At 43.7% G+C, this 16,859-nt stretch overlaps 1 protein-coding gene across 1 annotated transcript in view; it reads left to right on the top strand.

Moving 5' to 3' along the window:
• OPN4 (opsin 4) overlaps nt 1-1,781 on the top strand; it is a 209,178-nt gene extending 207,397 nt beyond the window's left edge. The window contains exon 11 of the mRNA XM_040435823.1: nt 1,393-1,781. Within this exon, the coding sequence (XP_040291757.1) occupies nt 1,393-1,686 (294 nt within the window). The 3' untranslated portion in view covers nt 1,687-1,781. The remainder of the gene's footprint in view (nt 1-1,392) is intronic.
• Nucleotides 1,782-16,859: the final 15,078 nt, after the last annotated feature.

Genomic DNA, 16,859 nt, shown 5'->3' with positions numbered 1-16,859 from the left:
CTTGATGTCACTTCCGCCTAGGTGGTCTATTTAAATCGTGTATATTGTATCATGTGTATGCCATATCTGTTTGAGAAAGGCTCGTATTGGAGCCGAAACGAGCGTCACAGAAAATTGCAAATTATATGTGACGAATAAAGGATTTAATTCGCAAAAGACAAAGTGAGTGCCGGTCTCTTCTTCTAAATGCATTGTATAGACAGTCTGAATTCCTAATGGCCATGCGGTATTGAAGGTGCTGTGTGGCAATTAAGAATTCCGAGCTCCCATACAGTGCGTATTTCATTAGTTAAAGGATAACTGTCATTTTTTTTTGGGGAGTATTGGATTGTGGTGATTAATATCACCTTGGTGGCCCTATTTCAACTTTTCACTGTGTATTCAATTACCCCTTAATTCCACATTTTTGTTCCCTGTACTGCCTACTTTTACCTGTGCTTAAAATAGGGTTGCTAGGCATGGTCCGTCTATCTGTTGAAGGACGGAGCACGCAGAGGCAGGCTGCGTGCAAGGTCACATTACTGACAGCCAGGGACTGTAAGTAAATGAATAAAGCCAGGTCCTCCCCAGCAGCTGATAACAGTGCCTGGGCTGTGTGCACTTCTCCCTGTCCCTGCGCTTGGCAGACGCTCCCTCACTTAGCAAAGCTGGAGAATGCAGAGTTGGAGCAGCACACAACAGGGAAGGGAGATCTGTCATCTGCTCAGTGTATAATGGAAAGCAACATGTGGTAAGAGGACCCCTTTGTGCTGCAAGAGATTAACCCTTTAGGAGGGAGGGCTCTGGTTACTGACACTTTTGGGGGGCTATTGTTACTGGCTAGTGAGGGCAGGCGGGATTAGCCTCAGGGTGAGGGCAGTGGCGGCCATCTTAACTGAATAGTGAAATTGCAGTTTTATGCAGACTGGTTGCTAATGGCTGAATCTTATTAAATATGGGGTAAGTCAGTCTAATAGTAACTGATTCTGGAATATCATGTTATTAGTAACTACATATATGAAAATTGAAATTAGGGTCTAAATGTGACAGTTATCCTTTAAATAGCAGACAGCTGTGGCCTTCTTGGCCGCACGGTTGATGGCCTCGCTGATCGCGATCCAAATGTATCACGACCGTGCCGTGTGGTCATACCCTTATAGAGGTATACAGTATCTAAAAATAAAGTTAGTGCATGAATACAATGTAAAGGTAATACTAATATAACAGGTCTGCTTTATGTCTATATTAGTAAATGAGCCCATTAAGGGGTGAAGATTAAAAATTTTTGCGTACATTGTTGAAAGAAAATTTGACAAAAATGTAATGCATCTATATATACACTAAAACCTAGTTATTGTATGGAGTTATGGTGAACAGATTTTAACAGTTTTTTTTACTCTTTTCAAATTTAAGATGGGAAAATATTTGAATAGCTATGGCCAAAGGAAAGGGGATCCTATCACCCGTGTAGCAGCATCAAGAATACCCAGCATCATAGTGACCTACAGCAATCACCAAGGAGACCAACCGGTAGTAGAACATAACACGACCCTGCCTTGTCATAGAAACAACCAAGATTGGGAGAAAGATGTCAGAAGACAAATGGATAAAATGAAGCAGAATTCTACATCCATCATCACTGAGACCATACCAGAAAATAGCACAGAAGTGATCACAGATCAGTCTTCACCAAGTAAAATGTCATAAAACTGCTATAAATGTGATGTGTACTGGCACACCATTGTGCTATCTTTTGGTTTGGTTACGTTAAACAGACCATAGTTGGTCCACTGTTACACTACTTAGAGTGCTTCCTCATTCTACAATTTATACAGTATTAACTAGATATAATATATGGGTAATATATCATCCTATACAGCCAGCTTTATTGTGATAAGAATGTACTTCTGTGAAAAGCACATTAAATGTATAGTACAATATATTCATAGGGTGAAAAGACATAGAATGACATAGGACTACGTAAAAGGGTTGTCTGTTCATCATAAAATATTCTAATGTTTCCACAGCCAGGGTTTCAGAAAATCACCCACAGGAGTTTGAGTTTCTGTAGGATCACCGCTTTATCCCCCTGTTATGTCATAGTGACTTGTCCAGGGTTTCTTGCAATGACTTCATATCCCATTTGCTGACCACATGGGTTTCTCTCCATGTAGTCCATCCCTTCTGATGAAATGAGATGGACAGCCATATCCTTAAAGGGGTATTCCAGTAGGTAAAAGTTATTCCCTATTCACAGGATAGGGAATAACTATCAGATCGTTTGCTCTTACATGTGATATAAAAAACTTTTTCTAAAAGTCATCCACATTTTATTTTAACAATCCACACCTGATAAGCACCTTACATCCTTAGAAGGATCAGAAGGGAGAAAGTTTTATTCAGTCTTTTCCCACAAAACTATATATAAAGCTGCTCAGCTCCTCCTGCTCTGTAACATGCTGACTAGAGATCAGACAGCATTTTGTGGTAACAGGTTCCCTTTTGCTTCTTGACTTTCCAAAATAGCCAGTCTTTATATAGTACAGTCTATGATCTAGTAGTAGTGTTGATCGCGATATTCTAATCGCAAATTTTTATCGGGAATATTGGAACTTCGAGAATTAGCGAAGATGGGGAATATAGTGCTATATCTTTGTAATCGCGCATATTCTAGTACCCTCACTGCTTCTTGCTTGTGGGCCAATGCGAAGGCTGCAATATCTTTGCCTGAGCTTAGCAACATTCCTAGCAACCAATAGGAAAGTTGCCTACCCCTTACTATATAAATTAATACCGATATAAGACCAACATTAGCCCCCACGCCAAAACTACAATGAGTCAATACAACACACGTTGCGGCAAAAATAAAGGGGGTCAACTATCAGAAAGTACAATGAAGTACCAGCTCCTTTAACAAAACAACGACCTACAAGAAGCGAAGCCAAAAGGTACAAAATGCAAGAAATGTATATACTTTATTAAATGACATGATTACACATACATAAAAGACGTTATATAACAAAGAAGTAGCAGCAGAAAAAAAACACCATCCCAGTGGTACACTAGACTAAAAATAATAACATGATGATAGTCACAAATGGATCTCTATAACATAAGGCAGTCTCCTATATTAAGAGCAATCAATATCTCTCCATGGAACATAAGAGTCATTACCAAAGATAATAGCAGCAGTCAAACCTGCAGATGTAACCAAGACATATAAAGTCCAAATGGAACCATGACATCTAGCAGGATACTGACCATAGAAAGCAGATAATGGTCATATATGGAGGAGACTCACCAAATGAGGTAGTGTATCCAAACCGGGATGGCGTCACCCCAACACGCGTTTCGGCGTGCCTTCATCAGGGGGTAATCCCTTCCTATATAAGAAACTCCCCAGCAGCTATTTTCTCCGTTTTTTGCAGGTCTAAGAGAGAGAGAGAGAGAGAGAGAGAGAGAGCAGTGACATTGCTATGCTCTGTGCTTTCATCTGGCTCCTATTCCTTATCCAATTACATTAGATAGTTAGTTTGGTCATATATATAATACATACAGATAGTTAGTGTGAGATAGTCAGAGTAGGTTAGATAGTGATATAGTGTAGCTGATAGGAATTACTGTACTGTGCATTTTCTCCAGTCTCAGGAAACTTCTAGTAGCTTAAAAAATGTAGCAAAAAAGAGCCACGCCTGTATTGCGCGTGCAATATGCGCATATTACATTGCCAATTTTCACAATCAAGAAAATAATGACTGGAGATCACGAATTCTAGAATTTGTTAATTTATGGTGAATATTAGGCCACAAGTTCGCGAAATATTGCAAAAAATAATATTGCCTATGCTGCTCATCACTAGATCTGAGAGCCAAAAAGTGATATAGTGTAGCTGATAGGTTCCAGTGCAGGGTCTTAGGTAGTGTGATAGGAATTACTGTACTGTGCATTTTCTCCAGTCTCAGGAAACTTCTAGCAGCTTGAAAAATGTAGCAAAAGTGAGCCACGCCTGTATTGTGCGTGCAATATGCGCATATTACATTGCCAGTTTTCACAATCAAGAAAATAATGACTGGAGATTACGAATTCTAGAATTTGTGAATTTTTGGTGAATATTAGGCCACAAATTTGTGAAATATCGCAAAAACAAATATTGCCTATGCTGCTCATCACTAGATCTGAGAGCCAAAAAGTTCACACTTCAGTTATTTCATGAGTTATTTCCATCAGTTATTGTGAGCCAAAACCAGGTGCAGGTCAAAAACACAGCATTATAGTAAATGGGGCCGGACGGGCTTCCAGCAGCACATGGCTGCACACGGCAGTTATGGATCTGACAGGCTGTTATGGCCAGAACCATTAATGAAAGCGTGAAACAGGCCTTAGTCTATCTGATGTCAGTAGATGTAAGATGTACTCATTTTCATATATTTTTCCCAGAAGAACATTGACTGGCTTACAATTCTCCTCATGTGTGATTGAACAGTTTGAGGCTACGACCAGGGGAAAATCTTATGAAAAAGCACTTATTAAACAGTTTGAGGCTACCACCAAAATTTGGTGGAAGCCTTCTGCTGGTAGCACATGGCTTTCTGCAAGCCCCCTTTAAATGAATCGGACAGCCCCAAAAAGTTTTGCAAAAAATCTAACGTGTGAACCGATCTTTAAAATTTCTATACGCATTATAGCTTATTTGCATTCAATACACTGTTTATATCTTTGTCATTGTGATTTCCTTATTTCAAAGTCAGTGTCCTTTCTATTACTTTGTTCTACAGGTACATATATGTTTAGTAATTATGGAAACAAACTAAGATGAATCTGTTGTGCATTAAAATGTACAGATACAGTACAGATACTAAGGTAATGTTTAATAGAGATTTATTTATGACAATCCTGTATCCAACTAGGAATGAAAAGAACTACTAAAAACTCAATGTAACATTGATGCTAATTGATATAACAAAAATATCTATGATTGTATTTTATCTAAGGTGTTAAACAGTGAGTGAAACCGCTGTATTTTTGGGAAACTGGTAACGGGGTTGTACAGGAATAGAAAACACGGTTGCTTTATTCCAGAAACAACGTCATCCCTGTCCATGGGTTCTGCTAGAATTTCAGGTCTGCACCATTCACTTTAAAAGAACTGAGCTGCAATAAGAGACACAACCTATGGACAGCAGTTGCATCGTTTCTGGAAGAAAGCAGCCATGTTTTTCTAATTCTGTACAACCCCTTTAATATACGAGCTGTGTTTTATTCCTAGCAGATGCCTGATGATAAGAGGAAAAACATAGACTGTTTCTGAGTGCTTTATATCCTCATTATGTCATTTAATGTCCTCTTGTAATGTTATCAGTAAAGTCTAGGAAATTGGTGTGTTTTTTTTCAGCTGAAATAAATGGCCATTTATAACACATTCTCAAGTGTTCAAAAACAAAGTTAAACCAGCACATCCAAACAATACAAAGTAAATGTACAAGTGAAAGTCACCATGGGTGATATACAAACGAAACCCCCTTACCAGCACAATGTTTTACACACTAATACATATACGGTACACAGACTGTATATATGCATTATGCTGAAATGCATTACTATTATACTTATTATACATAGAAATCTTAAGCTCTTCATGTACATTTATTGACAAGGTGGACCTTTAGAAGGAAACTTCGTCTATACTTTCTGTGTCTAGGCCTACAAAATGAATTCAGGGCAATGTAGGATCCAGCTATACTATGCACTAAATAAAAGGCTTAGGCAGCCACTCCTCCATACATGCAATGCGGAAGAAAAAACACAGATCAGCACCTCCAAACAATATGAAATGAATGTACAGGTACATGCAGAAACAAACACTACATGAAGGGCACGCTGCTTTAAAGGGGATGCGTCATCAGAAAATGACCTAATTTCTAAGCCACAGAGAGAACTTTTCAAAGTGAAAAATTTGGTCAACCTTCCAATCCAGTATTCTATTAAAAGTAACGTGGTAGATAGCCAATATATAGGTACCAATAAATTGGCAGCCATTATCAATTGTTTGAAATGAAGGGTAGTACATTGTCTTCTCTGTTCTAGGAATAGGGAAGGTAGGGGAATTTCCAGAGAGACCTGGTGAGTGGTGTTAAAATTTGATTACATTTATAAAAAATCTCAACCCACTAAGGATATATTTTATTGCAACTTCACCAGGTATGTCAGAAACCTCCAAACACCTCCAAAACCTGTTTGGGATACCAGAAATAAACAAAGCCTGTTCTTTACCCAATTTTAATAAAGAAGATCTAGTAAATTGCAATAAGGATGTATAAGCTGAAGGAACAGCCAACTTTTGAGAGAGCTTCTTCAAATCAATTGGATAGCCCTGTTCATCCATGAGATCAGTCACATGAAGCACCAGCAGTATGAGCTTGTCAGGCACGTTTTTTATTAGCGCACCTGGGGCTCAAATTACCAAGTCTTTGACTTGGGGTGAAGGAGGGATTAGAATGAGAAAACCAGAGCCAAGTGCACAGGGTAGCTTTCGCAAGGGAATATATAAGCTGTTTAGTAGGTAATAAGGCATTATTATTATTGAAAAACAATGAACAAAGAGAATAGGGGCCAACACATTCTCAACAGGTACCCAAACTTCATGTTCTGGGTTTCTATCAGTCAAGGATCCGTGAAAGATTAATAGATCTTATATACATTTTAGGGTCTGACATTTCAGAGACCCCATTCAATTTGGTCTAAAGAGAATTTTTTAGATACCTGGGATCTCCGATCCATATATATTTGAACATAGATTGTTTCAAGAAGTGAGAAAAAGTCTGTGCAACAGGGGTTGGCAATATCTGCAGTAAGTAAGATGAAGAGCAAAAAGAGATACTGCTATATTCTATTGGTCAAGCCAATGGAGAATTGGTGAAGCAAGCTCAACAATAGATGCCAGAACCGAATGTAGAAAGAGACTTTAAGTTAAAAAAGGTCAGAAAAATGGACACTGATTTTAACTACGAAATAGTTAATTTGCTACCTTGATCAATTGTAAAGGTAAGAACTGGTTAATTTCAACTTTACATCAGGAAAAAGCCCTAAACTTAAAATATGATAGTGGGATGAAGTTTATAATAAGATAAGATACTAACTTTGTCCAGAATATATTGTATATATGGAAGGTCAAAATTGGTGTTAGAGCCGAGAATAAGAAGGTCGTCCATGTAAACAGCCAACTTGTCTTCCCATTCTCCCAATTTCACATCAGCAACAGATGCCAAGGAAGTTGCATGCATAAAAAATACAGCACTTACAGAAGGCTGAAGAAGTGGAAATGTATACAAGACATACTTCATATAGTACCAGTATATCCTGTCAAAGTCCTTCTCAGCATTTGTGCCAAGAATGGCCAATGACAACTTCCTCTGCAGATATCTAAAGTATGCAAAATTTTAACTGTATATATATTTTGGTAGTTTTGAGCGAATCAAAGCATCTGAAGTGGAATTCAGTCAGAAGTTTAGGAAAACTTCAATTCGCAACGAACCTTAATTTCCTCGCCCTTCATGGTAACAAATCAGTTTTTCATAAAATGGCTGCTCCACGTGTTACAAAGTGAAAGGAAGAAGGGTGGGAACGTGAGATCAGCCATAATGCCATGCAGCCAGCCAATCCCCAGGTAGCCATTAGAGATGTTGCGAACATAAAATTTTCCGTTCGCGGACAGCGAACGCGAATTTCTGCAAATGTTTGCGAACCGGCGAACCGGGCGAACCGCCATAGACTTCAATAGGCAGGCGAATTTTAAAACCCACAGGGACTCTTTCTAGCCACAGTAGTGATGGAAAAGTTGTTTCAAGGGGACTAACACCTGGACTGTGGCATGCCGGAGGGGTATCCATGGCAAAACTCCCATGGAAAATTACATAGTTGACGCAGAGTTGGATTTTAATCCATAAAGGGCATAAATCTCCTAACAATCCAATTTTTTTTTGAAAAACGTGGTTTAAAACATCCAGTGTGTGTATACGATCAGGTATGATGTTGTATCGATCAGGTAGTGTAAGGGTTACGCCCGCTTCACAGTCATTGACAGACCAAACTCCCCTTTTAATACACCGCAAACAACCACAAACAGTCCATTTGCCCAACCGCAAACTCACCATTTGTACAAGGTTGGATACCAAGCTAGCCATGTCCCGTTGATGTTATTGAAGGTTTCTTCCTCCACCCAGCCACGTACAACACCAATTGTATTAAAAACCCACCCATACATCTTAAAAATTTTTTTTTTTTAAATGTAAGTTTTTTCTATGAAAAATTATCCAGCCGATCGCTTTTGGTCTGATCATAATGAAGCAACGGCCTTATCATCTGGGGTGTGGCAACATTGCCAACACACTCAGAGGTGATGATCGCTTCATTGTGATACGCAAGCCCCTTCACCACAACAAGGTAACGATCACGAAGGGGAATTGACACTTGTATGTGCCTTTTTTTTTGTTTTGTTTTTGCAGCCACAGTGCAGCACCAGAGGCCAGAAAAATTAGGCATGTACACATGCCTGAAAAATAATGTTATTGTTGCAGCCGCTGTTGAAGCAGTGGCCGGAAAAATTTATGTTTTCAAGGCAGAAAGGTGACTAAAACATTGCGGCTTGAACCCTAGTTGGTGGCGGAGAATTCACGAAAGTCATCCGGTATGCAGACATTAAATACAGCAGCGTGGGGACCATTTTGAGGCCAAGGCATGTCATCAGGCATTTTGTTAGTCAAACGTATCCTCCACTGTCAGTCCCTTCGGGATCCATGCTTCATTCATCTTAATGAAGGTGAGGTAATCAACACTTTTTTGACCGAGGCAACTTCTTTTGTCAGTGACAATGCCTCCTGCTGCACTGAAGGTCCTTTCTGACAGGACACTTGAAGCGGGCAGGCCAGAAGTTCTATCGCAAACTGGGATAGCTCAGGCCGCAGGTCAAGCCTGCACACACAGTAGTCAAGGGGTTAATCGCTCCTCAGAGTGTCGATATCTGCAGTTAAGGCGAGGTAGTCTGCTACCTGTCGGTCGAGTCGTTCTCTAAGGCTGGATCCCGAAGGGCTGTGGCGATGTGTAGGACTGAAAAAGCTCCACATGTCCTCCATCAACAACACATCTGTAAAGCGTCCTGTCCTTGCCGCCGTGGTCGTAGGAGGATTACTTTCACCTCTTACCCTGTTAGATTCCCGTTGTGCTGTGACATCCCCCTTATAAGCTGTGTAAAGCATATTTTTTTAGTTTTGTTTTGAACTGCTGCATCCTTTCTGACTTTCGGTAAGTTGGTAACATTTCCTCCACTTTCTGCTTATACCGGGGGTCTAGTAGCACGGCCACCCAGTACAGGTCGTTCTCCTTCATCCTTTTTATACGAGGGTCCCTCAACAGACATGACAGCATGAAAGACCCCATTTGCACAAGGTTGGATGCCGAGCTACTAATTTCCCGTTCCTCGTCCTCACTGATGTCATTGACGGTCTGTTCTTCACCCCAGCCACGTACAACACCACGGGTCCCAGATAGGTGACAACAACGAGCACCCTGGGATGCCTGCTGTGGTTGGTCTTCCTCCTCCTCAAAGCCACATTCCTCCTCTGACTCCTCTTCCTCATACTCCTCTTGCAGCGTTGCCGCAGGTCCGGCAAGCGATGATGACAATGCTGTTTCTGGTGGTGATGGTGACCACAACTCTTCCTCTTCCTCTTCACACTCATCTACTGCCTGATCCAGCATTCTTCGCAGGGCACGCTCCAGGAAGAAAACAAATGGGATGAGGTCGCTGATGGTGCCTTCGGTGCGACTGACTAGGTTTGTCACCTCCTTAAAAGGACGCATGAGCCTACAGGCATTGCGCATGAGCGTCCAGTAACGTGGCAAATAAATTCCCAGCTCCGCAGAGGCTGTCCTAGCACCCCGGTCATACAAATACTCGTTGACGGATTTTTCTTGTTGGAGCAGGCGGTCGAACATTAGGAGTGTGGAATTCCAACGTGTCGGGCTGTCGCAAATCAAGCGCCTGACTGGCATGTTGTTTTGGCGCTGAATGTCTGAAAAGTGCGCCATGGCCGTGTAGGAACGCCTGAAATGGCCACACACCTTCCTGGCCTGCTTGAGGACGTCCTGTAAGCCTGGGTACTTAGACACAAAGCGTTGTACGATGAGATTCAACACATGTGCCATGCACGGCACATGTGACAACTTGCCCAAATTCAATGCCGCCAACAAATTGCTTCCATTGTCACACACCACTTTGCCGATCTCCAGTTGGTGCGGGGTCAACCACTGATCCACCTGTGCGTTCAGGGCGGACAGGAGTGCTGGTCCGGTGTGGCTCTCTGCTTTCAGGCAAGTCAACCCCAAGACAGCGTGACACTGTCGTATCTGGGATGTGGAATAGCCCCTGGGGAGCTGGGGGGATTTAGTTGATGTGCAACCAGACACCGCAGCAGAAGAGGACTCAGCCGAGGAGGTTATGGAAGAGGATGGAGTAGGAGGAGTAGAGGAGGTGGCAGTAGGCCTGCCTGCAAGTCGTGGCGGTGTCACCAACTCCGCTGCAGAGCCACGCATTCCATGCTTGTCAGCCGTCAGCAGGTTGACCCAATGCGCAGTGTAGGTGATATACCTGCCCTGACCGTGCTTTGCAGACCAGGTATCAGTGGTCAGATGGACCCTTGCCCCAACACTATATGCCAGAGATGCCATGACTTCCTTTTCAATCACTGAGTAGAGGTTTTGGATTGCCTTTTTTGAAAAAAATATCTTCCGGGTACCTTCCACTGTGGTGTCCCAATAGCGACAAATTTTCTGAAGGCCTCAGACTCCACCAGCTGGTATGGTAAAAGCTGGCGGGCTAAGAGTTCCGTCAAGCCAGCTGTCAGACGCCGGGCAAGGGGGTGACTCTGTGACATTGGCTTCCTACGCTCAAACATTTCCTTTACAGACACCTGACTGTGGGCAGATGAGATGGAACTGCTGAAGGTGAGAGGCGGAGTGGCGGATGGTTGAGAGGGGGCAAGGAGGACAGCAGTGGTTGACGTGGCTGAAGATGCTGGACCAGGAGGAGGATGGTGGCTTTGAGCTTGTGTGCTGCTTTTACTCGTCATCATGTGTTGTTCCCATAGGCGTTTGTGATGTGCGATCATGTGCCTTCGCAAAGCAGTTGTACCTAGGTGGGTGTTGGATTTCCCACGACTCAGTTTCTTTTGGCACAGGTTGCAAATGGCATCGCTGTTGTCAGAGGCAGACACACAAAAAAAATGGCACACTGCTGAGCTTTGCAATGATGGCATTCTGGTGATGGCAACAGCATACGTTGATTGGCGTGCTGTCTGGCTGACCCTGGGTGCTGATACATGCTGTCTGACTGTGCCACTAGCTCCTTGCGACGACCTCCCCCTGCTTCCAACTCGTCTCCTCCTTCTCTCTGTCTCCCCTTCTGAACTTTCCCCCTCTTCTTCTTCTCTTCGAGCAGGCAGCCACGTGGCATCCACGGACACATCGTCATCATCAACCACTTCACTTGTATCTGACACCTCAGCAAAGGAAGCAGCAGCGGGTACAACATCATCATCATCATCACACTGTACGTCCATGTGTGTAATGCTGCCTGACTGAGACATATCCCTGTTATCTCCATCCTCTGGCAATAATGGTTGCGCATCACTAATTTCATCCAAATGATGTGTAAATAACTCCTCTGAGGGATCAAGTGAAGCGGCTGTGGTGGCTGTGGTGGTAGTGGTGGTGGTGGCGGCGGGCGGGAGAGTGGTAACTTGAGAGCAAGACCAAAGCTGTGCTGGAGGAGGATGGTGCGTCAAGGTTCTTAGCGGAAGCTGTTGAAGATTGGGTGTCCTGTGTAAGCCAGTCAACTATTTTCTCTGAATTTTTTGGGTTCAGGGTACGTGGCCTCTGAACACTGGGCATTATTCCAGGGCCAGTGGAAATCACAGCACCATGAACACAACGGCCCCTGCGGCGTGGCCTGCCTCTGCCTGTCATTTTTTAGTAGATAAGTGTTACTATGCGTGCAAGGTACTGTGCCACCCTATATAAGTGGTGGGCAGTGGGCACAGTACAGTCTGTGTGGGCCTGACACACACTGGCTTGCAACTGTGATTATATCATAAAAAAATATTAAATATAATTTTTTTTTATCTGCGAGGTATTTGTGAGTGAGTGACACCCTGTAACGGTATAAGTGGAGGCCTAGCCACTAGCCAGTGGCCACAATACAGTCTTTGTGGGCCTGACACACACTGGCTTGCAAATGTGATTAGATCGCAGAAAAATATTAAATATAATTTTTTTTATCTGAAAGGTATTTGAGTGAGTGACACCCTGTAACGGTATAAGTGGAGGCCTAGCCAGTGGCCACAATACAGTCTGTGTGGGCTTGACACACACTGGCTTGCAACTGTGATTATATCACAGAAAAAGATTAAATAGAATTTATTTTTATCTGCAAGGTATTTTCTGTCACACCCTGTATGAATGGTGTCCACACAGTACTGTCTGTGACTGAGCCTGCAGCCTCTCACACACGGGCAGGCAACTGCAATAATATATATATATATATATATATATATATATATAAATAAAATAAAAAGCAGACTGTTGTACCAGCCCTGAAAAGGGCTTTTTGGGGTGCTGTCAGGACGCTGTCCTTACAGCAGATGAGTCTGTGGACACAGAACAATGCCCTAGCTAACGCTTTCCCTATTGAATCAGCAGCAGCAGCACTGTCCCGCCTCTCACTGAGAATGCAGATTCCGAATGAATCTAAAATGGATGCTGTCCAGGAGGTGGGAGGGTCTGGGAGGGAGGGTCTGCTGCTGATTGGCTGGAATGTGTCTGCTGACTGTGAGGTACAGGGTCAAAGTTTACTCAATAATGATGTATAGGGGGCGGACCGAAGATCGCATATGTTCGCCCGCCACGGCGAACGCGAACAAGCTATGTTCGCCGGGAACTATTCGCCGGCGAACTATTCGGGCCATCACTAGTAGCCATCCCCTGTAATGTCACAACCCTATAAAAGCCTCATCCCGCAGGGTCTTCGCCATTGTCCTGTGAGCTGAGCATAGAGAGAGACATGACAAACTCTCATGCGCTAGGGACAGTGTTGCGGCAAACTGTTAATAGGACAATATTGGAGAGAGAGAGAGTATTGCCATGTGCATCACTGTGTAGTGCACCGACATTCATAGTTAATCCGTTCTGTTAGGGATTCAGTTACTGTGCCTCAGTATTAAAGGCAGGTGTAATATATTGCCATGTGCATCACTTTGCTGTGCACTGACATTCAGAGTTAGGCCTCATGCACACGACCGTGCCATTTTTGCGGTTCTCAAACTACGAATCCGCAAAAAACGGAAGACGCCCGTGTGCCTTCCTCACTTTGAGGAACGGAACGGGCGGCCCATTGTAGACATGCCTATTCTTGTCCGCATCACGGACAAGAATAGGACATGCTATATTTTTTTTGCGGGGCCACGGAATGGAGCAAAGGATGCAGACAGCACACTGAGTGCTGTCCACATCTTTTGCGGCCCCATTAAAGTGAATGGGTCCGCACCCGAGCCGCAAAAACTGCGGCTCGGATGCGGACCCAAAAAACGGTCGTGTGTATGAGGCCTAAATCTGTTATTTTACTGATAAAGTTAATGTTCCTCAGTATTTTGAGTAGGTGTCATATATCGCTGCTACTGCCGCCACCCTCTCTGCTGTGTCATGGGGCCACTATTGTCACTGTTACTGTCATGTATGGAGCGGGCTCACTGCAGCAGCTCGCTCCATACATTCCCTCAGCCACTGTGACGTACAAATATGATTGATTTATAGTGATTCATGACAAATCAAATTCATACTGAATTGAATTTCTTGGCAAACTTTACCTCAAATCTTTGCCCTAAAGGCCTTTCAGAAAACATACATATTTGGAGTGTATCAATCTGGGAAGCAAGGTTTGCAATCTAATAGCTAACTTTTTTACAATAGGTTTTAAATCAACATAAAAAAAATATGGTCTCTAGTACACACAGTAGTACAGATTAGAGATGAGCGAACTAGTTCGTAACCAATTTTCTAAATTTCGTCCGGCAGAAGAACCCGAGACTTTTCAGGTGTGTTTCAGATGAATCACTAGACACATCTGTATGTTTGTATCTCCACATAGTTGCAATAATTTTTTTTTGGGGGGGTTGAAGTTTGAAAAACTAGGCTGAAATACATGTTGGTGCATATCCAGGCACTTGAAAGGTTTGTGGGGTGGGGGTTAGGGAGAAATAATTGCATATTAGTTTGTCAACTTGTGTTTTGCACTGGAGACATTTTTTTTTTTTCTGAATCTGCATGTTTTAACGAGCAAAAGACATTAAGCACAAATTTGTTGGTGGAGCCAATACTGCAGTAAGTCAACTGTCGGTAGCAGTGTCGTCAGTTTGTAGAAAGGGAAGGACATCATATTGTCTCTAAGTTCTAGAAAACAGATTTGGCTACTTTCACACTAGCGGCACGGACCACAGCGGCAGGCTGTTCCGACTGTTACGGCGAGAGGCTGCCGGAATAAAACTACGAGATGTCCGACATTTATTCTGGCAGCCTCTCACTGTGCGCTGCCGTACCTCGCCGGAACTCCGCCCCCACCCCCATTATAGTCAATAGGGATGGAGCGGCAGTCCGGAGGCACACGGTCACTAGCGGCAGGACGGATCAGACAGGCTGTTCACCCGACGGAACAGCCTGCCGGAGGTCTGTGCCGCTAGTGTGAAAGTAGCCTTAAAAGCTGTGTGACTGTGTACATATGGCCCAAAAATGTCAGGGATACAGAAGAGTTCTGTCACGCTTATGTGTGGGAGGAAAACACCACACCCAGCATAGGAGGGAAAGGGGATACCGGAATAAGTCCTGGAAACTAGGGAAGGAAGATGGACACCTCCTACAGAAAACCCTAAATCCAGTCCTGACAGACTACCAGTAGGCCCCAAAGGTAGGCAAGTTCATAAACAGGATACCTAGAATCCTATCTCACCCTATAGGACCCTGGAAATAATGTCAGGACTGAGTCTACCTGTTCCTCCAAAGGGAAGGACTAACAGGAGTCTCCCTCAGGCCTAATGACAAACAACAGGGAAAGGCAACACACATACATATACATAAACAAAATACAAAAGGGGAAGAAACCCTTATCTTCAATGAAGCTTTGGTAGCACCAGGAACTCAGCTGAGAACCAAACACAAGCTAACCACAAGTCCAACAGAAGCTGCATAAACCGCATAGCATAGTGGGAGAAACAACAATAAATAGAGAAGGTTAATTGACCACAATAGCCACACCTGGGGATAGAAGGTGTGGCAAGCACCAAAAATAACACAGATGTTATTTGATCCAAAAGGAAAACATGTCAGATCAAACCATGTGTTGCCAGTCTCACTGATCTCCTGCCACCTGTCGTGGGAACATCCGTATGTCTCGGTATGTCCGTGACAGGTTCCAAATGAAAGACCCAGAATGTGGGTAGTAGCAGCAGCAGCTATCCAGCCAGAAGCAGTAGTAGTAGGCTTTAGTTGTCCCTGCCTTGGAAAAGGCGCAACATTATCGTTGAGTATGAGATTGTAGAAGAGGATGAGATTGTAGATTGGATGGCTCACTCCTCCTCTTTGTCACAGCAGGATGATATGGAGGTGACTTCAGAGTCTAATACTGTGCCATGGAGCCAGGGGTCACTGTGTTCCTCCTGTTCCTCCTCTTTGAAACCCCAGAGAAGGCTTTGAACTGAGTGTTTTCTGTCTTCACTGGCCCTTCTTAGTGGGGTGCTTTACTTTTTCCTAAGAAGTGGTAAGAAAACCCCATCACACCCTATCGCAGATAGTCAAGAGAGACTCTCTGTTGACAACTTGTGTGAGAGCAGTCCTGAGAAGGAGAGGGGGGCCTAGAAGCCCACCATGATATCTCACAGTCTGATAAAAGCAGCATGGAGGGTGAGGACTCCATCGACGATAGTGTGCTAGACAGGAACTGCAAGCCGAATTGGGGTGCTGAGAAGAAGACAATATCAGAATAGGGGGGTGGTGGCAGCAGCAGCAATTAAGAGCATAGGTGATGTATCACCCAAAGAACAGCCAGGGCCATGTCTGCTTTGGGATCTAGTGATGCCACTGACACCGTGAGTTAAGCCCAAAATGTGCCACAGCTAAGCCAAGCTCAATTACTTCTAGCTCTATGTGAGTATCTCCCATCTGGCAGTTTTTCTCCACGTTGCAGAAACAGCATTGCCCTGTGCAAGTTCTGCAAAGACAAAAAAAGAAGTGGGCCAGCAAACTCAAACATAAACACCACAGCTCTATTGAACCACATGAAGCAGCATCACCCCATCCCATGGGCAAGCCAAGGTGGCAGCCAGCTACCACAACAGGGTTCCCTCCTATTTAGTTTTCCTTACGGCAGCCAGGCCGCATCCATGGGCAGTATGGTGTCTTTCACATCATCATTCTTTTCGCCCGTTCAGACTCCTCCTCCTCTGTTCTATCGTCAGCCATTGATAAGGAATGCATGGCCAAGAAACAACTGTACATGCCCAGCAATCCGATGGTGCTCAAGCTTAATTCCCACCTGGCCAATTTGCTGGCATTGCTGATGTACCATTTAATCGCTTCTGCTGCATAATAGTGCCAGAGACTTCCCCCATAACAGAGTGCAAGTGACTGCTCCCCATAATAGTGCCAGAGAATGCCCCTTTTATTGTGCCAGAGACTGCCCCCCTTAATAGTGCGAGAGACTACCCCCTTAATAGTGCCAGAGACTGCCCCCCAGAAAAGTGTGCCAGAGACTGCCCCCCAGAACAGTGTGCCAGAGACTGCCC

This window comes from Bufo bufo, chromosome 6 (assembly GCF_905171765.1).
Source record: "Bufo bufo chromosome 6, aBufBuf1.1, whole genome shotgun sequence".
NCBI lineage: Eukaryota > Metazoa > Chordata > Amphibia > Anura > Bufonidae > Bufo > Bufo bufo.
Note: the sequence above shows the minus strand (reverse complement) of the source record. Positions and strands in the feature narration are given on the sequence as shown.